Source organism: Symphodus melops (assembly GCF_947650265.1).
Source record: "Symphodus melops genome assembly, chromosome: 8".
NCBI classification, from domain to species: Eukaryota; Metazoa; Chordata; class Actinopteri; order Labriformes; family Labridae; genus Symphodus; species Symphodus melops.
In genome coordinates, this window is record NC_136698.1 from 4871680 (window position 1) to 4896922 (window position 25243).

The 25243-nt window shown below is 40.4% G+C and overlaps 1 protein-coding gene across 1 annotated transcript in view; it reads right to left on the bottom strand.

Moving 5' to 3' along the window:
- Positions 1-259: 259 nt before the first annotated feature.
- The window catches only part of znhit6 (zinc finger HIT-type containing 6), a 32840-nt gene continuing 7856 nt past the window's right edge, over positions 260-25243 (bottom strand). The window contains exons 5-10 of the mRNA XM_079349953.1: positions 24859-24962; positions 14844-14912; positions 14494-14574; positions 11258-11338; positions 3292-3416; positions 260-1182 (exon numbers count right to left, since the gene is read on the bottom strand). Coding sequence (XP_079206079.1) covers positions 773-1182; positions 3292-3416; positions 11258-11338; positions 14494-14574; positions 14844-14912; positions 24859-24962 — 870 coding nt within the window. The 3' untranslated portion in view covers positions 260-772. The remainder of the gene's footprint in view (positions 1183-3291; positions 3417-11257; positions 11339-14493; positions 14575-14843; positions 14913-24858; positions 24963-25243) is intronic.

Below are 25243 nucleotides of genomic sequence, written 5' to 3' on the forward strand. Positions count from 1 at the left end.
GGGGGGGGGGGGGTTATTTTGAAACCATTCCCAAGTTTTGTCTGTGGAAACAATAATAAATGCGTACTGAACTGAACCATACTGCGAGGCTGAAAGGAGTCTGAGTCTTACAGCAGAACCCAAAGCTCCAGAACAACTGAAATGGAAACATATTATAATATGCAATACACATGTAATCAAATAGGTTGTTTTTTTGTAGATCATTAGATGAAGATAATTTAACACAGTTTGAGAGGTGCATCATAAATACAAATGAGAATACGGAAAATAGTTTTGTTTTATTGATAATTTTTTTTCAGCACCACAGCCGTGCAACACAAATACCCAAATATTTAAAAAATATATATTTTAAGAAAGCATGTTACCAGAAAGTTCTAACATAAACATGGAGAATGTGTGTATACATTATTTGATATAAAGGTGTCATATGAATTCTTCTAGTTAAAAAAAAAAGTCTGTTCAAAAAAAAAAAAAAAAAAAAAAAAGGTAAAGAAAGTGAAACTGTCAGGTTGGATTGCTCTCTTGCACCGACCACTGATTGACGGCTTCCTGTCAGATATGTCTGCCTCCTCATTTATTTCATTGTGAACATCTGGGCATTATCATTCCGATCCTCGGCTGTCAGCAGCGTTCACTGACTCATTTTCATTCTGACAGTGACGGGTTCTGAACAGGCTCCAGCTCTTTCACAGCGTCCTCCTTCGTCATGCCGACCTCAGCGCACTCTCTCTGCCAGCTGATTTGTCATCGGTTGAACCGGAGAAGCCCATTTTTATACCCTGCTGCTGTCACTGTGTTTGGTCATGCTGTCATCAACATTAATGTCCACATGGTCTGCGGGTACGTTTTTATTCATCTCAGGGCTTTTGTCACCATTGCAGCTCACACCACATGGGGACTTTTCTTCAGCACTTCCTTCCTCTTCATCGCTGCTGTCCGTGATCTCGCCCTCCTCGAGTTTTTCCTCCCTTAACTCTCTCTTAGCCCTTTTCTGTTTTGGGGGTTCGGCTTCAGGGCTCGTCTCAGGCGTTTCTGTCCAGATGTTGGTACCGGTTGGGTAGTGCGCCCCTCCTTTGGATGGTGAAACACGGGTCACGTGCTCGTTCTCTTGGGCCAACTTGTTGCTGGTTGTTGTAAAACTGCCACAGGCTGTTGCAGGATCAGCTGGAACAATGATGCCCCCTGTTTGGGTACAAAACAGTCAATTCTTTAAACACATGTTTGAAGATCTAAGAGTTAAGGTAAAACAGAGAAGGGCAGTGCAGAGCTGGGGTCATGCTTAAACTATGTGGAGAGACGGAGAAAGACAGTGAGATGGTGTAACAGTTTGGTTTCATGCCGGGACTCGGGATGAAGCAGTGTGCAGGGCAATTAGTTATGCAACAAATGTGAAGGAAAGGCTGAAGAATAAATGAGAGCTATGACTCTCCAACATAATCTCCCAACAGTCCACTTGAGGTTAATTCACTTTAGACCTCAGACGCTTTGGCCAGAATATTTGTGCATGCATCCTAAAAAATGGTTATCCAGCTGAGACTGTAATATGAAATGTTAATGTAATTCACTGCTTCTCTACAGTGCTGCACTAGGACACCCAATTAAAAAGCTGCTTGCCTCACATCAACCGTTCTTCCTGGGACTGGAGTCTAAGATGTTTGTCTGTCCTTCAGAAACTGTTGAAATGATCTTGTTTGCTTGTGTAAGCCAAGCCGTTCTGTAGTTAGGAAGTTGAAGTCGCTGGCAGCCCTTTATGAATGTCCCACATGGTGTTTTCTAACCATTCAAACGGATCTCCTCCATTCAGAAACTAACCTAACTTTCCGTTCACAAGAAAGCTAACTAGCTTAATCGCACTCAGAATGGAGGATTCATTTTAGTCATTTATTTTCCATATATAATATATGAATATAATACTATATCTAATGTGCCGTCATCATTAGGTAGTATTAGAGTCAGAGCTTGCTATATAGCGTGGTTTGGCCACACTGAGGTAAGATAAATATGCCAAAATGGTTTCGTTGTTTGTCTTAGTGGGGCTCAATGTTCAACACTGGAAGGACTCATCTTTTATATATCTACTGAATTCAATCATAAAAGGACCTTATTATATAATCAGACATTAAGGAAGCATGCCATGTTGAAGTGCTGGCTCCTCTGACAATGCAGCCAGTATGTCCTCCTTCGTAGTTTAGATTAGTAGTAGTACCAATGTAAAACATATTGCTCCTTTAACTATTCTCTTCTCTAGAGGGCACCTACAAAAAGGAATACCACGTTCACAGCTCAATAAAAACGTCATCAGACAGAACCTGACTCATAGTCATTGAGACCACAAAGGCAGAGTCAAAGTTATTTTAAAGCAGACCACTGAGCGGCTGCAGGCTGTTTGGTCTGAGCCTTCCAGCAACATTTCTTTATCCTCACTGGAAAAGCCACTGCCACAGTGTCTGATTGCTCTTTATCACTTCCTGCCCAGCTTCCCAGGCTGTGGCACGCACAATTATCAGGATGTTTCTGTGGCTAACATTGAGCAAAACATTGTGGCACCAAAGCCTTATCACAGAAAACACACACACAGACTACATTGACTTTATTCGTCATTCCGCCTGTCTGAAAGTGTGACGATACTGGGCGAGGGTAGTCTTTACCTTCTATACTAACAGCGCTGAGAGTGACACATTTTCATGCTTTCTGCTGCTTCATGCTGTGCACTAATACCAGCACCTTATCACGACTCTTTTTGGCCCAAAACATCCTTACTTAGAGTGCAAGTGCCAAAGAGGTGAGAAAAAGCAGACTGATCGACGTGTTTTGTCTTTTTTTTTTTCCTCCTGTCATTTGTCAGTTCATGAAGTCAGTGTCCAACAGTAAGTCATGTTTGATCCTCTTTCTGGACACGGACGCTGTTGAGGTTAAGTCGGTGTGTGTGATGCTGTGCAGAACACCCTCGTTTCCGTTGGGGTAGCATGTTGCCATAGTGAATAATAAGGGAACATGGAGTCTTAAAGTCTCAGCTGGAGAAACCAGAACATGATACAATGTCAATGGAATTGGGGAAGTGGAGAGGGGTTTGACGTTTTGGGGCTTTGAAGGCATTCGACTAAAGTTATGTATCCGCCCTTTTGTTTAGCAACACAAAATGACATTTTCATTAAAAGGAGAAAAATGACAATATAGATATGATTCATTGACAAATAAAGAAGACTTGGTGGGTTAGTGTTGGTGTGGAAGCTAGCGTCAGGACAGAGATGTTTTTACATTAAAAGATGGACAAAGTTTTTGTTTTTTTACCAGGTCCTTTCAGCGGATAGTTCTTCCATTGGTCTCTTAGCACAACGTGCAGCACGGGATATTCGATCAATGTTTTGTAGCTCAAGTTGTCCTTCAGGCTTTTGTGGACGTCCAACTCATGGTATCTATTCAAAACAAAAATCAAGAGGTTATTACAAGACTGCACAGCTACAGCTTGTTCGCTAACTATTTGGGCTAACATAGAGAGATAGTACTAGTAAGTACGAGTACAGTAAGAGAAGAGTAAAGTTCTGTATTTTATTGTATCTAGAGTATACACATATACATCAGAAATGGACATTTTAATGAATGCATTTATATTGAAAATACAAATTAAAAGTGTTTATAAAAGTATAACTAAAAAATAATTGTGTTCAGAATCTTCAGGGAGCTGGTTAAATAAAGCGATTGAGGATTCATCCTTTGACCATAATTAAAGAATACTTTACCAAGTTATAAAGACAGCAAGACAACAAGGGGCTAAAATTATTCAAACTTCGAGGTTATCAACTTCGACTCTTCATTTCCAGCCGTCTGTGCTTCATTGATAGCTGAGGATCTTCTGAAGACTGATCGAGATTTGAGTCATGGTTTGGCACACTGAAGGTCCTACTTGTGTGTTGGTCCCAAGAGACGGAAAACTGACTCTGCCAAGAATCAAAAACATCTCTCACAAGCTGCAATTTCTTCAGCTCTTTGTATGAGATGACATCAGTCTTGTCTTGTCTCTAAGTAGTCCTGTCATGCATTAGGGATGGTCGTAAATCACCAGACTAAATAGTTAACTGGATTCCTGGGAGACATGGCTTCACTCAACTGATTCAAAACCATCCAGCTTAAGCTGTCATCATCAAAATACCAGGCGTTATATATTTTGGATGTATACAGTAACTGGCAGCATCCCCACCAGCTGTCAAAGCCATGGCCAGCCATTGTTTGTTTTGCTAAAAGCACAAGCAGAAACAGAACCGCCCAGGTAGACACCCACTCCCAAAGCCAATCAAAGCCCTGCGCTGTAATGGGACAATTACAGGTTTTTACTGGTCGGCCAGCTTCCAAGAAACTCTCTTGAAATACTTTCTCTTCGGTGGGCGAAAGATCATCCTGCGTGATACCATAAATAAATAGATTATTTCCTGGCACTTCATGCCTTTGGGTCTCAAACCACACAGGGACCGTGTTGCCACAGTGGAACAAATGGATGCAGGGTGTTTCACATGCATGTCCACGTTGGACTACAAAACGTCTTATGTAAAGATGGTCAGCATGAATTCTGATTGGATGATTAAAGTGGTAGCTCATAAGGATCAAAGGTCTTGCTTTGAAACAGTTTTGAAAAGCTGGGATGTGCAAATATTTATAGAAGATATTTTGGCAAACTCACGCAGAATACCAGCAAGGTCTGCATCTCTTTGCAATGTGCAAACCAGATAAATACTGTTCCATTTCATTTGTTTTTATGTCTAACCTGTAACAAATTAATGTTCTTGGATGTTGTTTTATTACGTGAATATAAGAGCTAAACAAAAACATCAGCAGGAAGAAAAAGGGGAGATGGCAGAGCAGACTGGGGCTCCCTGTGGTGTCGATTGGTTTGTTAAAGTTTTGGCCATTTCTAGAAACATGGCTCAGTGACTCAGCCGAGAACACGCACACATCTGGTCTTTATATAGTGTCCCAGTGAATGAACAGAACAGAGGGCACGACTTACGTTTCCTTAAGTGAGTTTCTGATTGTCTTCCTCTCTGCTGAGACCCAACAGTAAGGTTTAAGGGTAAAGCAATGGTGTAAATACTTTGGGTATTGAATGAACATTATTATGCCCACACATAGAAGACCTTCGGGTGGTCCGCCTGGGTCTATTCACGGCCCTGCATTTCATAAAATCCATGTCAAATCGTCATTGCATGTGTGTGAGATAGTAATAGTCTGCTGGCACGTTCCTCCCAATGACAAACAGATTGAAGTGTTGGTTCATTGTCATGATGAAAAAAAAAAAAAAAAAGAGTTTCTATTGCCTTTTCATTTTGTGAAGCTGCCACTGCCGTTCTGAACTCCTACTTTAAGATGAGTGTTAGACGGAGGCAGGATTTCCATCATGGCGATGAACCACTGGCGCCCCCTGCAGTAACAGATGGATGACGACACTCGGGATTGGTCCATCAATATTTACAGTCTACGACTGAATCTTAAAGTTAAACTATAACCTCGGGTAACAGGGTGCGAGTCCCTTCCTATTCTTTAAATCCACTGAGCAAGCGCTGAATCAACTGTTCTTTGTTAAGTCGTGTTCTTCTTGTGTTTGGTTGTAAATGAAATGGAGGATTGTAGGTTGTGTTGAATTTGGACACTTGCATGCTGCCGACTGCAAACATGTTCCTACATTACTTGGTAATTCTGTCTGTCACCTTTTATGTAGCCGTTCTTGCCAATATAACTGTACGTCTTCTGTGTTGTGACTAATTATGTAATGACAGGCAAGGGCCTCATTTCTAAATGCTGTGAGTGCAGAAATCAGACCTTGAATAATGCATATGCGCCTTACGTCAGAGTTGGAATGTTTGAAACAGCAAAGTCGATGTGAGAAAGTGCAGATCTCCACCATGAGCCAAACATGTGCACGTTTCAGACAGCAGGAAGAGGGAAGTCAACGACTCCAAAGACATGATGGCATTAAAAAGAGCACCTCAGTTTAATATTCACTCTAACAGAGAATAAATGACCAACACATCACCAATACTTTTTTCATTATTTCTCAATATCCTTGACCGTCATTAATAATGAAAATATATAATTCTGCCCACGCCAGTGATACATCTTACATTATACAACAAGCCTTTTGAATTCCCTGTGAAGTATTTCAGCAAACGTTTGTATTGCTAATAATCAAGTGACTATAACTTGAATATTCCACCAATAATTAAAATGAATTGATGCAAATATATTGGGCTTTCACACTTGCAGAAAAGTCCAGAAAAACTCAAAATATTTCCCAGAGGAGCTGCATCTGTGAACGCAAACTGCAGAGTTCCTCCACCTAAAATGATCCAGACATTTTTTTCAGGAGTGTGTCTGATCTGTAAGGAAAGCTTAAGCTTCTCATTTTGGTCCAGATTGCAGCTCCAGTGTTTTTCCTCAACGTTGTTTTGGTGTTTAAGTCCAACTTTGTTGTGTAAAGAGAAAACTCCACCGTCTCAGAAGCAGGGATTGTGTCAACAAACGGTCTGCCAAATTAGAAGAGCATTTTAAGTGGCACGTTGAAATTAATTAAAATGTAAGGGTCATAAGATTGACCTGATGAAAAGTCATTGAAGCCTTATCATTATGTATCCATTTTAGCATGAAGGTGTATTTATGGCAAGGAATATTTGGAGGGTTGTAGCTATCCGACCTCTGCAGCACTTTGTGGTAATATGTTGACCTCCTTGCATTTTGCAGACTTTTATAGACACATACTTATTACAGCAATCCTACCTAGACTCTGAACCGTTACAGAATAAAATCTGCTACATCTAATGCAACTACAACTATTTAAGTAAAACTACTCAAAACTGTTTGAGCGTGGCAGGAGAGCTGAGGACAAGTTTGCTGCACAGAAACTCTAAAAGCACTTAAGCGGAGGGAGAGGAGGTCGACGGGCTCAGGGGGGGGGCTAAGGAGAGGGTTTGCCAAAAAATATGTGCGAGAGAATGTTTGGACAGGACGGAAAAAAAATAATAAAAAAATCAGTGACTGATTTGGTGCACAAGATTGGTAAAAAAGTACACACACATACACAAGTTTCTTCTGTGGCTTCAAATGCACAAACAGAATCTCCACTCCAGACACTTCAAAGGCGTAGATGCTCTATGGGATCCGGCTGACTGAGAGGTAAAGAGGAGGTACGGGAAAGGAGGAAAGGGCATCCTCTTGGAGGGGAATGAATACAAAGTAAATATTAAAAAAAAAAAAAAAGAGAAAGCAAACAAACACCCAGAGGAGTTTGAAAGGTTCTCTTGATGCTCGCTCAGTCTTATTTCCAGTAACAGAATGTTGACCGGTTACAAGGCCGTGTTTGGTTTAGCACAAGAAGCTCTTTTATTGCGAGCTGGTTGATATTCCAGCAGAGACTCAACAAACAGAAACATGCAGTCAGACTCTTTGTGTTCCACTTGGCCTCAAAGTGGCCATGACCACTGCAGTCAATGACTTCATAACCTTAATAATATGGTTCAAAATGATGGGCTTTCTGCGAACACTGCATTATTCCACAACATTGAGGCCCCTCGGCGGTTGTGGTGCTGTGACTTTGTTTATGACCCCTTAGAAATCTGAAAGTAGACCTCGTCTTATTAGAGCTCAAGTCTGAGTCTGCAACGGTGTTATGTAACTGCACAAAGTCAACAGAAGGTAATTTCTTCCCTGGAAAAGCATCCTAATTTTGTTCTATTATCATTCATCACTATTATATTGACAATAAGAGCTGTCTAAGAATTGAATGATAGACTAAACAGACGCTCACTGAGCACCCAATCCTCTGAGCTAGAAAAGTATGAGAGGAAAATGTATGCCAGGATTTAGTCAGCATCACAGCTGTGACAGGACACCGTCTCTAAAGTGTGATTTACGACTGTGGCTGTAATGGACTAATCGCTGTCATAAAAGCCATTTATTAAGTCTTTCTTTGGAAACGGGAAACAGCGCTACGTCTATGATATAAATTAAAAAATGTCTCCGGATATGGCAGGAACTGTCTGCGTCTACATACCTCTCTACCTGGATGTGATTATTTCAGGTGACAAATCTGCCTTTACTAACACAGCGGGCATGAAAACAGAGAAACCTGTTTCAATGTGGCCAGATGTACAGTTTGTTGAAATGTTTCTGACCCCGTGCTTTCCAGTTTGGGGAGGAGAAAAGAATTCTGTGCAGGATCACACTGTACAGGTGTTTTTCACCTGGTCTGGACTCTGGATCGTTCACCGACTCCTCCATGAAAAATCGAGTCCCAAATTTGTGATTTTTTTTTTCAACGAATCAGATTATTTTCAATGAGAAATGATCATCTCACAGAACGTCATTAACAGAATAACAGCGATCGACTGGAAAAGGCTTTAACCCACTTCTGGGTCTCCACACACCAGTTAAAGAATTGCTATAAGCTGTTACTCAGTCCAATCCATCAAAAGTTCAACAAAACTCAAATACTTAAAGTCATCGTCCCTTTTTTTTAAAAAAATGAACGAGGACGATAGTCTTTGCAATAAGACACTTTAAAGAAGCGTTGTTGTAAGAAGCGTTTAAGTTTAGTTTATACTTAAGGAAGCAGAGAATGGTCATCAGGCTTGTGTTCATATCATGTTTAGAGTTTTAAGTTTGTACTCTCACACAGACAGATACTATCCCATCAGTGCCAGCCGGGAGGGAAAACTAGACATAGCAGGGAAGCCTTTCATGAGGGCGAGACCCTGTGAGAGCGATTTTATCGGGCTTTAGAAATCCCTGCCCTCTGACTCACACTTATGTAACATAATAGAAGGCCACAGGTGCACATTGCTTTGTGTAGTGGGCGTTAAAGAAAGTATGCATCAAGGAGTGCGTTTACATGGACTCGAGTATCCCGGTTATTAGCCTTATCCCGGTTTGATCATATTCGGGATATGACGTTCACATGTTAACACAGAAACCTGGTTATTTATATCCCTGGAAACATGATCAATAATAGTATCCCCGTTTCTGATTACTGCATCTTATTTACATGCAGCAGTATCCCGTTTTCTTTCAGAGTTCTCCAGGTAGCAAAACAGGGTTTCTGAAATCAGGATATGATGTTTCATTGCACAAATACAAAAACAGGATACTTAAAAAGATACTCAAGACCATGTAAACACACTATCTCTTTTTATGCATGTGAAAATGATCTATGAAAGAGATAATCACAGAAAGGAGGGCTCCGTCTTTCCTCTCATCATGCTTAAATTGCTAAAGTTTTCATTATTTTGATAAGGAAGTTACCATCAGTTGAGGTGAAAAGTGTCAAACAGCATCATGAAGCTGCAGGAGACCGAAGCCTTTGACGCGTGAAAACTTCTCATGGGGTGAAGATCAGATGAAACCAATGACCAGTGACTGTTAAGAAATGTGCTCTCCCATTAGGCATTATAAATGATAATGATCATGTGGAGTTGTAAAGGGCCATGTGATGGCTGTATTTGTAAAGGAGGCTGTGAATGTGAGTGGGATCCCAGTAAGGCTGCTCAATGAAGGCAAAACTTATGATGGTTATATTTTCATTGGTATCAAGACCACGGTTAATAAACACGGTTATTCACTGATTTTACAACATCGGCGCCACATTCATTTAATGCACTAAAACACTCCCGCTTAACACTTCACATTCTGAAGACACTCACACGATAAATGTAACGTAATATGTAATAACAATTATGTATAATGATTAATAACGATTAATTTACAACGTTCTGGAGGCAGTGGTGAAAATAAAAACGCAATATAAACAATTTAACAACAGTTAATCTTTTTTTCATTGTCCCGTGAAGCCAACATTGAGTTTGACATCTCTACACTTTTTTTTTTTGGTTCTCCCGATCTATTTCCTGCAATAAAATGAAGATTTATTGACGAAGAAAGCGTGAGCAGCCCAGCCCAGCGTGCAGAACAAAAGGAGTACGTGTGTGTTACGAGGATGAAGGATGGGAGGTTTCATGACGTTTCATCCTGGCCAGGGGGGATAATGATTACGAGGATCATCATTCACTCAGTGACTAAGCAGGAATGGAGGACAGCCAAAGAATCTAAACGTAGGCGAGGCAAATGGGTGCTATCAACAACCCTCCATGACCCCAATGACAAAAGGGAGACAGGTAGAGTGGAGCGGACAGGACAGGACTTGTGGTAACAGAGTGTGAGAGAAAGTGAAAGAGAGCAGGTGAAAGATATTTCAAAGTTGAGGGGATCTGTCAGAAACGATGGAATATTTTAATGTTGGAATCAAAGTGAAGGGAAAAACAAACCTTAAGATCTACAAGTCAAAAGTCTGTGGAGCTTTTCATGGACTTGCAGGTCAGTGATGTCACCTTCATAAATAAATAATAGTGATTGTTGTTTATGCCGACTAAATCAGTCTTGTCTGGACAATCTGATCGCATGTTTAGAGCAGTCACACAGACTTGGCGTCCAACAAAAACAGGAAGCTGACACGGAAGTTAAAAAAGACGCATCTTAAAATAAATGTAAATTCTGCATCTCATGGTGACAACATTACAATCTGGAACCCCTGAAGGATAAAGGTGGAACCAATAAAAAGGTGCCAAAGCCTGCAATATCTCAGATGGCCACTAGAGGTCGTCTCTAATAGTGAGTCAATCCTCATTAGGCCCCATCTCCTTCTATCCCATTTTTCAAACCCAGTGGAGTTCATCAGAAGTTTGGTTTTGTCCAACATTTCTGCCTCATTAAAGAACATTATTTCTTTCCACTGTAACTTTGCTAAATGTTGCTCTGTGCTCATGATGGATTCATGTTGGGTCTTTGTAATATAACAAAGAGTAAGATCCTTTACCTCCTTTTTTTAAACTGTTTTTAGACTTTTTAAACAATAAAATATGACAATGGCTAAAGCACAAAACTGGACTCTTCAAAATGGTGATCCACAAACCAGTGGGTGATGTCCAGGAGCATCAAACTACTTCTGGCATACAGTTGATGGTATTTGTTTGTAATGGGTGTTTTTACTATGTTGGTTTTAATTGCATGTGTGATTATTTACCATCCTTTCTTTGACTGCCTGACTTATGTAAAACATATGAGTCTGGAAAACACCCAGGCTGTAATATTCCGATCTGTTTTTTGACCTTGCACCCACAATTGCAAGGAGGAAAGCGAAGGTACAATTCCCTGAGGGTATCACGGATGAATGGTATAATCATGAAAATGAAAAAGGTGACTTGTACAAAGTAAATCTCACCTGACTGAGTTGGCTTTTCTCCCCTCGGCTTTCATGAAGACCTTCACGTGGTCAAAGGGAGCGTGGACGTACATCTTCAGCCTGAAAGAGAAATTCACATCAACACAGGAGGCCTGGATTTGGACACTCAACTCCATTCCCACCCGTAAGAAAAGAGCATTAAAAAGAGAACATATGGGAAGACTGACTCGGCAGAATTTCCCTTAGTGGTTACCAAAAAGGTCAAAACACAAAGAGCTCATTGAGTGAAGAAGAGGACAGACTCAAATGTACACTCGTCTGGTATGCTGACTGATATACAGTATGTGTAGGCTCCTTGTGTAAGGGACAATCCTCCCTGCTACTGACGGCCACAGGACCTGAGCCCACTGTCAACAGTAAACCAATGGGCCATAGAGTGTTAGAGCCCAGTCACTTGAATCTTGTCTCAGTCTGCGTCTACATTGCTGGCACTGAATCGAGTTCAATGTCTACCTTTAAGCTCCAGTTGTAGCGTTTACTTTGAATTTATTTTGCTGACAGTTTTATCCAAAGCTAATCATGTGGATAAAACCCGAAAATGGAAAGAATCAGTCAAGTAGAAGAGCTTCATCATATATGCAGAAAAAACATGAAAGGAGTAGACGGTTTATCGCCGACTGTCATCAATCCAAAGGTTGGGTCAAAGGAGTCAGATCACGGATCAGATGAAGGCTGAGATTAAAAATCCTGAGTGTTCTGCAATCAAAGAGGCTGCCTTGTTCTAATACTGCAGATCATGTTAGGAGACACACATGCCTGAGAAATAAAAACACAAGAAAGTAAAGCAGGAGCAAAAGTATAAAGATAAATGACATCAAATAACATTGTGGGAGTTAGACAGTACATGTATTTACACCATCTAAATCCTGTGTGGTGACAAATGGATTGCCTCATTGATATTGACAGATCAGGATAGAAAATGACCTTTGAGTAAAAGCTTTTTGTGTATCGCTGACTACGTTTTCTCCACAGTTGCATTGAGATGAAGTGAGCCTATTATGAGCAGCCACTTCAACTGTTCATCCACTTGAGGGAAAACATTCACATTCAAGTGTTTGGTACAGATCAGCAGAGTGTCAGACACAATCCCACTCCAACGTTCATTGGAATTAGAAATGGAAAAGTGCTGCGGAGAGGACAAAAGAGTACCTGAGACCCATTCCTTCTTTAACAGACAGACTTGTTTAATTACAGATGCTCGAGCATGAATGTGAACCTGAGACTGGGCATCGAACCCACAGGTGCAGTCAGACTATAGACTGCATATGTCTTCATGTAAAGATCAACTTTATTGATCCTCCATTAGGGGACATTTTGTAGCTATGTATGTTAGCTTTATGTAAGAAGAGATGGTACATAATTTACTGTTATTTTTATCCTCGTATCGCAACCAATACTTACATTTTTATAAAAACTAGGGTTGGGTTTTGCAGCGTAACTGAAAATACTGTTATTATTTAACTTTACAGTTTTATCTCCAGTTTTGTGTTTTTGTTTTATTTAACTGTTTATTTCCCCTTTATTGTTTTAACTATTTTTTGTTATTTTTAACATTTAAACTTTTTTTTGACTCTTTACCTTTTAATTGATTTCAATACATATTATTGCTGATGATAAATAGCGAGCTTGTATAGCGCTTTTCTAGTATTCCGACTACTCAAAGCACAATACAAGCCTGAGTCCATTTACCAATAATTCTTCAACTTTTATCTTAGCAACACAATTTTAGACAACACAGATGGTCATATGATACATAATATACCCATGATAATATGATACAATAACTGACAGATGTAGTGTTGTCATGATTGTGTTGGGGGGAAAAGAAAAAGAAAAAAAAGGGGTGCGACTGACATCATTCTGAGATGCTGGAGTGAAGACATAATAGTATCTGAATTTTAAAAGGATTTAAGTCACTCAGCTTCATCTGCCACAGTGTCCTTTCTACTTTTTGGACATGAGGATCCAGTTACTGAACACAGCAATACTTCTCTTTAAAAGGGAACAATGGGCTGAGCTGCAGCCATTGCCTTTAAACTTTGAGGTTTTCCAAACCACTTCTCAATGTGCAGTTGATGTCTGAGTCTATTATCACATTGTTAAGTTTTCTACTTCTATTCAGGATTCAAGAGACTGATGCAAAACAACTGAGTGGTTAAAACTTTGACATATCAATCTGCAGTTTCTGGGTTCACTGCAGGAGAAATAAGAAATGTAAGAAGCAGTAATGCATGAACTAATTCAAATGAAATACACATGGTGACAGAGCGTCATACTCAAAGTAACACCCTTACACTTAATTCCAATAATACGCACAGATGCTGCCACTCCAGCTGTGCAGGGACAATTTAAATAAGTACTGTTCCCACTTTAATCGGTGTGAGTTGGCAGACTGTAACATGACTGTGTGCTCACCTGCTTTGGAAAACCGTCACTATCAAACTAACCACCTCATACACACACACACACAGAAAGTCACTGCGCTCTGCTGTTTGTGTGCATGTCTACCACAAACAAGCTGCTTGGTTTTAACAACACTGATTTGTATGTTTCAACTTTTCATGGACCAGACAGAGTTTCTTAGATTTCTTTACAAAGCCAAACACTATTAATGTCAAATAAAAGTATTCAGAACATCAGGCGAAGGCGGAGTAATACACATTGTGAACAGTCACATTCATTTATCAGTCTTACATCAGGACCCATGGAACGCCTCCTGTCCAATCAGATCGTAACTAACTGTTTCATGAAATGGGCTCAGAAGAAGACGGATCATTTGGAACAGCGATGAGAAGACGAAGCATGACATAGGATGAATCTGACACCAACTTGTACTGAATAGACACATTAATCCTGCACTCGAGATTTATAATTATGACTGTTCTTTAATAAATGAAACACCACAGAATCGTTGTGTCCTCATGTTATTATTGTGGGCCACGTATCTTAAAATCGTGAGTTACCCAGCGATTCCCACTGCAGGTATAAATGTCTCCTTGAAGTTACGGGGGCCTCACGTTAGCTTAAACACGTCTCAATGAGTGCAGGTTTTTTTTAAAAAGACTTTAGACTTTTGAAAAAGCCAAATAACATCCTGCTATGTCTGACACTGTTCTTGGGTTAAATATCAAAGTAAAAGGTAAAGGTTTTATAGTTGTGTTGGGACAAGTCGTCACAAACAGTCAGGTTAAGAGTGGTAACGGCACATCGCTTACTTTTGTCGTGTCACAGGGTCAGACTCTGTAGGGTGAATATAAGGAGTCAAGATTTGCTCCAGGGTTTGCTTCTCCGACACCCTAAGACAGGGAAAACATATGTGAAGGGTAAACAATGTGTGTGAAAAAGATTTGTGTACTATCATCTAAGTCTATTTAAATCACAGTATTTAAAGGTGGCATACAAATGATATCTAAATCCTCAGTCCTGCCATGTTTTAAACTCGTCTCCTGCATATTTTTTTCTGACCTATAAACACTCTTTCAAAGTAATGACATCATTTTCAGTTAATAAATCAGTAGATGTGTAAACTGTGCAGGAAATTGAATATAGTTGTTGTATGACTCACCTCCTCTGACTGAACTCGGAGTCACTCTGAGGAAAGATGAGCTTCACGTGCCACAGGAAAATTCGTTCTCTGAATGCAACACAGAGAAAAAATATTTATATTTTAGTATGAGCTTATCAAAAACAGTAGTGCTTGTTGTCTGTTTTTGAACACTGACACATGAGGTCACCGCTGCTCTCACAGCATTCCCTTCACAGTCAAACACAAACGCTCTGGTTTAAATTCAGAGCATAAAATGGATTCAGCCTTAATCTGCCCAAGACAATATGCCTGGCTGCTTCCAAAATCGTGTCCATCTGTGTGACTGTGTGCGTGTAAATAGTAAACCAGGGTCACCATGGAGACAGTGACATATACACTCTACAATAGTAGGACACCAGCTGGTGGCTATCAAATAATGATCACTTGTTCTGGGGGAATGCTCTGGGCAGTACTTATTACATGGAGTTGGGCTTTATTGGGGTTGCTGGGCGTGCTCTACAACCAAACATTTATCCCCTCAAGAGCTGCTGCGTTCATGCGTATTAATGTGCTCATGATGCAAAAATAGGCAACAACATGTAATGTTTGAACAGTCGTGCGACAAACGAGATGTAATTCTGGCAGTACACAGCCTAAAATGAACATTTGACACATTAAAATAAAAGTACCAGGAGAGGAGAAGGATGTTTCATGGAGATCAAACTAAGAATAAAAAAAAGAAAACGTCTTTTTTTGTTTTTTTTGCCTCAGCTCCATAAAACAGTCACATTCACCACAGCTATTTGCCCTACATACTGATTCGTACCTCACTGACTTACATTGACCAAGACCACAGAGACCTTCATGAATGTGAGCGATGAAGATGAAACGACCCGAAGCATAATTGTAAGGCACATATGGTGTACACCTTGTTATTAAGGGTAAGAACTCACAGAGAGAGATTTAGAGCATGACTTTGGGCTTTCTTCTCCCATCGGTTATTTAAAGATTGTTTTAAACTTTTACACAGCTATCTGCATTTTTCACCGAAGAAACATCTTTAGTAGTCAGCAGAAACAAGAATGCGTGAGAGTGGAAGTAAGCGTGCAGGCTGAAAAGAATATAGGAGAAACTTTTGGTTGGCTCATTTCAATCTGTTTCATTCCAAGCTTCTTCTCGTCAAGCTTGTACTGACCAATTCTATTTCAGCAGGCTGTGGTGTGCAGGCAGGCAGGCATACCAGCTCAGATGGGCAGTATTCTTATAAGGATGGACTTTAACAAAAGGTAAAAGTGTGGGTTTACAATTCAGGCTGAAAGATACAGAATTATTAAAAAAAAGTGTTAAAGAATCTTTTAATGGGAAAAACCCTCCTTGTCTTTTGATGTTGAGATGACCTCCTGCATGTCTCATAAACCATAAGCTGAACTACATGCCAAAACGTTTAGCTTTTTGTTTAAGTTTTCCATATTGTTGTAAACTTTCAAATTGAGGTTACTCTCAAACTGTTTTTAATTCATGTACTTGATGAAGATTTCTATGAGGGGTGCTGCTGGATGGCAGACTGTGGTCCCTCAGCATAGAAAACATGGATGTTATGAAATTTTCTCATGCAACAAACTCTAAGTAGCCTTTTAAAAGCTTTTTTTCTTTGACGCTTTAGTTTGACTATTATCTTCTGTTAAATTGTGATTCTACAACCTAATCGTCTAAACTATGATTGCTGATAGGTTCGTAGATTTGAGTTGTATTTCATTGAAAATGATGTAATTGAACACACCTGAAGAAGTGACATCAGGTTCTGAAAAAAAACAAACCCAAAAATGGTTGGAAATATTTCCTTATTTCCTCAGTTTATTGCCTGAACAAAGCCTTAGATTCCTTAAATCAAAGAAGCTGAAGTCAAGCTTGAGTTGTCTTGAATGGAGAACATTTGAACACATACTGGTCTTTACTTGCGTCACTATATTGCCTTCAAGTGTTAAAAGCATTAAGCCAACAACTATGTCTGGTACATAAAAGAATGCAACGCTAACGTGTTTCTTGTAAGGTTGTTTTCCAAATGGAAACACAGTATGGTTCATAGAATGTTGAAAACAGAAAACGGATGGGTAGGAGGGGTCCGAGAGTATCTGGAAAAAAGAACGGGAACAACATCCAATGAAAGGTGGTTATGAGTTTCCACTTGGCTGTGAGGTCAGGGTGAAGGGGTAAAACTGTAGGTTGTGAAGGCAGCAACAAGGCATGATGGGAGAGTTCAGACAAGGGGTTGGGCGGGGATTCCCTACGCAACTGTTGGAGGACGCCAACCTCACCAACCCCCTTAGACAGAGGAATTTTAGTTTGCTAAGTTTTGGCTGAGTTTCATGTCTAGTGTATCCATGCATACAAGTGTACACGTGTGCAGGTGTATTTGTGTTTGTACGTGCAAGCAAATGAGGGTGGGGCACCAGGTGTGATGCCATTATTCTGTCATTACGACAAATGGAAACTATGTCCTCCAATGGAAAAGGGGCTTGCCCAAAGATGCATGCAATCGTGTCAGGCAAGGCCTGAGTGCATACCTGGGATACATGCCAGCGTTCATTGTTTGGAAAAAAAAAAGAGAGGAGTGAGCAGCATGAAAAAAAAATCCAAACAGAGGCACCTGAAACTGTTTTTTTGCTAAAGGGCTTAAAGTTTAACATTTATAGGGGGCAAGTGGAGAACAGTGGAAAGCTAGTTGCGGAAGAAGGCATGCCATCTCAATTCACCAGAAAAACACTTTCTCCTGAAAACACGTCTGTTTATAAAGACTAAGTGATTAAACCGCACGAAGATGATGCTGAAAGGTTATAGCATCATCATAATTCCATTGGAAAGCTATCCGATCCTCACGTGTCCTGCATTAGGAGACATTTTATCCTCCAAGAAGGATTACTCATCAAACAGCTTGTTGGAACACAAAAAAACCTGAGACTAACTTAATCAAATGGGAAGATGTAGGAAAGTAAACTTGTTTCACTTTAAATGTTCTAAAGGGGATTACTGCTTAGTGTTGGTATACAAACGAGAAAGAATACTCTCCCGAGTCCAAATTCTCCAAAGGTAGACGGTACACACTGAAGTGATCACTTCTGAAATGAATACTGTGACTGATGAATTTAGGATCTGTTTATGTTGTCTGAGAGAGCAGCCTCTGAGACCTGGGAAACAAACCTTGACGTTTCAAATTATGTTCAGCATCCTGACTTGCATTCTGAGTGGTTCCTGTTGCGTCTTTCTTAAACTGGCAGAACAACAATAATTTTTTTGTTCCATTTAGTAGGATGCACAATATTTACACAACCATAATGACTCAAATCATCAGTCTGGATTTGTTATGAGAAGTCTTTTAAGTAGAATTCCAAAGCCCTGTTTTGGGAGCAAAAAGCTCGAATACAAAGTAATTCATGCCCCGGAGCAGAACTAAGAAGACAACAAAAGCACAAGGACTTCTGACTCGAATTAGTCTATTGATGATTTCGTCATTCCTTATAACGGATTAATTAGTCATCTCTGCCCTTTGGAGATTTCTCAATACGTTTACGTCTAAGTCTTGTGACTAGACTTTGGAATCTTTCTCTGCTTTTTAAAAAAATAATAATAATAATAATAATTTAAAACTCAGAGTGCACAATGAGCAAGGTTTCGGTTTTAAAAGCATATCAAACATCTCAAAAATAAACTTCAATCATTTTCCTTTCAGGTCGAAGTTGTGCTAAATAAAATCTGTTCACGAGCCTGCAATCACAAGGGACACTGTGACATGAAGCAGGCTCAAAGAGATGATGGATGAATCTGTTGACAAGAAAACAGTCTGTCGATTAAGAAAGCGGTTGGACTTGATGGTGCCATCAACACTAGAGTGCAGAAAGCCTGGCTGGTTGTCTGGCAGTCGGAGCGATTCCATCTGGCTGGATTAAGGATTGGACAGATTCAACAAAAATGGCTCAACATATAAAACCATGAGTCCTGGGAATCTGCCTGTCAGAGGAAGGTGCCAGAATCTGGGTGGCTAGTGGGTGCCTCTAGAATCAGATGATGGGACTTTGGGGCTTCACTACTTAAATACAACATACAAATCGAGGTCCCATAGCTGCATCTGGAGCTTCAGTAGAAGCAGAGAGGCTGATGGAGGCAAGGAATAGTCAAAAATGACAGGCAGTGTATCGCAATATCGGAAGAAAACGCATTTATTCACTGCAATTTAACTTCTTGTCACCTCTGTCCTTCCTTATACCCCACTCTCAACTTCTGAACTCCTGTTCTTATTACCTTAACTCCCGTCACAAGTGCTTCTGTGAGCAGTCATTAAGTACTGGTCAAATTAGACAGGAAAACAGTTAAAAGTACCATTTTAAAATATGGAGTTTTGGCAAAAGCGATTGGATAAAAGGTATTTGGTCTCACTGATGTTAAAAGCAGGGTTGGTCTTTTTCTCCAGATACACTGTTTAAGATTTTGTTTGAAATTGTCTTTACTTCCTGACAGAAATGAATAATTCACGTGCCTAATGTGAAAAAGACGTGGCACTGAGGGAATGCTGCTTTCAAAATCATGCTAGTTTTCGAAAATTACCGAACCGATCTTGAAGACTCCTTTCCTGAAGTTTAGTCTTTAACGTCTCAGTCGATGAAAAACTGCTGCAAAGTTAAGTCACCGAGATCGGCTTTCCAAACGCATTCCATCTCTCGTCTAAGAAGGCATAAAGATGTTGAACATATGCAGGGGTCTAAGTACACATGTTCATAAAAGAAACGACACTCTGTTTAGTCCCACATGCAGCAACAGGCTGTGAAGCTCATTAATGAGATAGCTTTTAAAAAGAAGAAAAATCATGAGACATCTTTTTCCATCTTTAGACTTTGAACAGTAATGAGGCCAAAACATGTTTTGTCTTTGAAGTGCCGACACATTGGCTTTAGATTTTGTGCCATGTAATAAAAAGACAGTTTGAACCGCTAAAAAGTTTGACCTGATGTTCTTGCTAGATGTGTGATCAAAGCATTACACAGCTCATTGGGATTAACCCTCTTGAGAGCTCGTTTGTTTTTTTGTTATAACATTTCGAGGTAATTTGTCTAAAAAGTTGTCAATAGATGTTGCCAAAGCAGTCACTTCTGGAGCCAATGCTTTAGAGTGGATTAAAATGCCAACAAAGGAAAGTGAAAGTTTAAACACTAATGTTTTTCTGTCCAAGAACCAACCTATGTAATTAATCATTAACAACACATGGGAACCTAATTATCAACATTTCAGTCGACCAGACATGGCACATTGCAGGATTATACTCTCTCTGGCTCCTGAAAGCACCCTAACATTTCTGCCATTTTGAGTTCCCCTCAGAGCAGCATGTAGCCTGCAGTTATGTGGCCAACTGTGATGACAGTGTCTGCAACACTGATGAAACTGCTGCTTACCATTCTGATGTGAGCTTTGCCTTGGATGGCAGCCGGCATAAACTCAGCTCTGAATCAACTGTGGTTAATCAAGCCGATGGCTGCTGTTGATTGTTTCATTTGCGCTTTCTGGCATGCGATTGTGAGAAGTGATGAGGAGTCGCCGCCGCAATAAAAAAATCGGGGTGAAATATGGGTTTGTCTGCTTTAATCAATTTGTGCATTCATTCATCACGTGCAGTATTTCATACACCGCTTGGGTTGAGCGTTACAGCGATGTCTCAGCATTTTTAAAATTACAATAATTGGCCTAATTGAGGTTCTAAGATTACAACCGATTTTCATTGTACAGGAATTGCAACCATCAGCAGTTTTTCTGCATGTGCATTTCCACTGCTCGACTCGTTCACCTAACCGTGATGTATCAGTTATGACAATTCATTTTGTTTCACTTTAAGTTCCGACTCAGGGTGAACAAAGGTTAGTATTCCTCATCTTACCTTCATCAATCATAGAAGTAAAGCTTGGTAAATGTTTAAAACGGCCCACCTTCTGTGTGCTTTTCCATGCTACTGCAGCTGTAATGAAAAGTTTGTTGAACTTCTATTGAACACTACCTGCTGTTGCTTCAATTTCAAAAGCTTTCCACAAAATGTTTATTTGTCGATATACATGTGTTAATAATAAATCTGTCCTATTTATGAAGCTTTGGAGGCAAAGCCAACCAGAATGCTCTGATGCTAGCAGCTGCAGCTCTTCATCTGTGTACAAGTGTAGCCAATGAAAACTGAATACCTGGATAACGTATCCATGTCAATCACACCTTTGGGGCTCATACGGGGCATCTTTGCTGTTGCTGGAGGTGTTTCACAGCTCGTTTAAAGTTTGAGGGAAGTCAGATAACAGAAAGTATCCAACAAATAACGTCAAATTATGAAGCTGTGTAGAACAACAGACAATAGCTGCAACAAATTCAGCTGTTTTTCATACGACAAAATGTGCTGCATTGCAACCTCTCATGTACGTAGGGGAAGATGCATGATGTTGATATTGGTATTGATTCTTTAACTGATTACTTTGATTCTGTTAACACGTTTTTTTCTGGTCCTATTAAGTTCACCCTCCTTAAAAGGAGCAGGATCAACCAATCAGCTCATAGCGGGCAGGTTAAAAATGGTGCCATTCCCGTGGAAAGGAGCATTTATAAACTGTTATTAGTTGTGGGTAGAAGTGATCATTAGAAGACAATAATGTGCCATTTAGAACCACGCCATCAGACGAAAAAAGTATGACAACATGTCTGCTTCATTTCACACCACAACCAAGCCGTGAAAAGCTTGTATGGATTGAGCAGCTGCAGCAACATGTGAATGAAGCCAACAAGTCAGACGAGAGTCTCTTGATTTACTTTGCAGGTTTACGAGGAGCTGAGCTCGCAGCTGATTGGAGTAATATTGTTTCTAGTTCAACAGCTAAAAAGAAAATGCATTTTGAATATTTGAAGATGAATGGAGATGTGAGTGGTGCAAACAGCATTCAACGTTGTTGACGTTCATAGCTTCTCATTTTACAAGGCCCAGGAATTGGTTTGCGGGCACCCACCATGACTATTCCTCTTTACATGGACAAAGATTTTTACCCATAAACAAGTTGCATTCTTATCTTCAACACTTATCAATTTAAGGCAATAAAAATCAGGTCTCTTCTAACAAGACAGCTGGCTTATTTGAGGTTAGAAAACTCACATACATGGCACACATCCACAGTGACTCTATGTTGAGTTATTATACAATTATGTCCAGTTATTATGCACAGCAACTGCCCCTGTAATGTGTTGTCCAGTCCCCTAAGTCTGCCTATGAGGACATTTCCCAGCAATGCCAAGTTCAGACTGCAGAGAACCAAACTCCCAATGTTCAGCCAAATACCAGTTGGTGTATACTCTCCCTGCGAGTGCTGGACTGAGGCGCAGCCTAAATGTGAGTCTTTTTACTGTTTACTGTGCTTTATACTTCGATTAACCACAGCTGCAAAAGGTGAAAAGAAAGTCGTTGCATGGCCTTAACAATACGTTGAAACATTTCATCAAAGAGACGCAAACTAGAACCTGAACACACAAACGCACACATTATCACCCGGCATGAAAACCCTGTAGTCAGCTGTTTGCCAGTAATGATCGTTCTCTGGCAGTGTGAGTGCGTAGCATGAATATGTCGCTAACCAGCTGCAGTCGCACTGCACACACACATCTGCTTTTTATATTATGTACTCGGTACATTCTGTTGCACAGTCTCTCTCGATCCCTCCCACTTCATTGTACACCTTTCATCCCGTCCCTCGTGTCCACTGTCTGTGAATGGGACACTGTTGTGGTTATTTGAAATTCCTACTGATGAGACATCGTGAACGAAGCCAGACTAAACAAAGAAATAAAGCTGTGCAGCGGGCCAAAGATTCCTCTACGGACCATGCAGCAGCAAAAGCAGAACGGTTCTCGTGCATTGTGCCAAAGCAGTTGTCCCATCCTTGGAATTTAGCTAATTTTCCAAGTGTCGAAGCTTAATAACGACTCATCTTGCAAACACTTTCTGTCAACATCTGACAAGTGTTGAGTTGGGAACGAGAAGCGAGGGGTTGAAGCGTGGTCAGAATGTGCTACTACAAGCTGACATAATGCTGCCTCTTCCTGAGCAGTGACGTGCACATCAAACTCACCGCTTACTTAACCCCAGAACGACACATGACAAAGTGGTGGACTTTGAGGATGGGGACTAAAAGGATGGTGAAACACAGGAACAACATAAAAGCAGCTGGAGGAACTGACAAAGGATTCTTTTAGTGGCAATCCTGATTGGCACCCAATGCTGTCTCGTAAAAAAAAACAAAAAACTTTAATATGCAGTTCAATAACTATTTTCCCCTCCTTCCCTCTTCCATAAGGGGATTAGAGTGGCAGGGACCAGACTCAAAAGAAATGGGAAAATGAGTGGCAGAGGGTTGCCAAAAGGAGGGAGAAAAGACAGCAGACAAGACAGCGGAGCAAATTAGAAGCTTGTGAAAGAATGACTTACCTTCTCAGGGTTTAAATTAAGAGTCTGCAAACTTTCCTCCCAAAGTCATTACACGACCAGCGATGAAAGATTCAACAACAACCTCTCCAGGTGCTGGCACCTTTATCGATACTTTACTTACTGACCACTAGCGGTGTAATTAACACGTGTTTGTAATACTTTAAATTAACTGATGTGGACATAGATTAACACAGATTAAAAAAAGAAACAGTTCAAGTCAAGGACTAGACAAACGAATAACATACTACGAGCTAACTAAAGAGCGCTACCATTAGCCTGCAAAATCAACAATGCAGACCACAGGCCACAGCAGGTCGAGCCGAGGACAATTCTGCCCACTGCTTGACTCGTCTGTGCGAACACGGACTGAAATGTGATGCTTACTTAAAGATCTTTAACATCTTCTGTTATCAAAGTCTTTGACCCACCTATTCAGCAACAATGACATCAAAATACATTTTAAAACCTTCTCCAACTCAATGTCTTAACACTTCTTGCTATAAAAAGAGATGTTAAGACCTACTGATAAGACGTTCTGAATCTGATGCACACGATACATATTTAAAGCCCTCAAACACTAGCAGTGTTTCACCTGGGGGGGGGAGAGAGAGATACATGCGAGCCCCCCCTTAATATAATGGATGGGGAAACACTGGGCATTATTTCACAATGTGATGCTCACACAGCCTGTTGCTTCAATATTTTTCATTCACATTGTCTTGCAGGAGTTAATAGATAGCTTATTGACCTGTATCATAATGACAGAGATGCACATAACAAAAAATACCATAGATCTTCTAAAGACATGTATGTATACGTACTGTACATGTATGCTGGTTGGAAGCTGCAGATTTAACTGTTGTGAAATAAAGAAAAAACAACTCAAAGACGTCACCATGGCTGAATCTCATTGAAGGAAAATGAATGATCAATACCGAGAGTGCTAAAGAGTCTCAAGTAAACTATTCAACACCTTCCCTAAAGCACATCATTGTTTGAGACTTCCTCCCACACTGCCATAAGATAACCTGACGTTTAGCCAGCACTGCATGCAGCTGCTGTTAGGGCTTAACAAGAGTGCCATCCTGTGGTTAAGTCCAACATCACTTATCACTGGCTCATTTTGCTGAAGACTTAACAGGAGTCGACTTTCAGGAAGCCCAGGAGTGTTTGCTTTGAGTGGGACAGAGAGCATCGCGAGCAGCTTCTGAGTGTTTGGGTAAGACTTAAAGCCGCATTGCTCCCAAACGCAAACACCCCGAGGAGTTGGAGAACTGCTCCACGTGTTTGTGCTACAGTGCGTCTGTGTGCTAGGACGCTTTAGCTTGGTTTTAACACAAACAAGAAATGAATCGTGATTGTAGTTTGTGCATAACAGCAAAGACGTGGTTTGTAGTTTCGTTAAAACAAGTGATGAGCCTACGTTAAATTCCTCTGGAGCGTTTGCTCCTGGAATATCAGTATGGATTATAGAAACACTGCTCTTTTAATCTGTAACACTTTTCGTGAGCGACAGAGAAGCACAAAACTAATGTAAAGATCGTGACTTTAATAAATCCTTACTTGGCCAGGTAGAAGGTGGAGTTTTCTCTGCTCCTCGTGAAGGTGACGGGGAGGAACCTCAGCGTGATGTTTAACTTCCTGGCGTTAGCCGCCAATCTTTTAGCCTGGGAAAACAGACGAGTAAAGATAGTTCATATCAGGAGAGGAGAGAGGAATTTATTTGACTTACTTATTCACTTTGAAGAAGTCTGACAGTCACTGGCTTCATGGCGTCAGTTTAATACGTGAAAGCTTTCACTTGTTGATCAGTCCTTCCTGATAGTAAACTAAATACCTCTGGTGCTTGTCCTGACAGGAAAAGGTTGATATATAACCAGTCGAGCTTCAGGGAATTGTAAGAAACATTTTTCATCCTGACTAGATGGTAGGTTAAGATAAGATCATC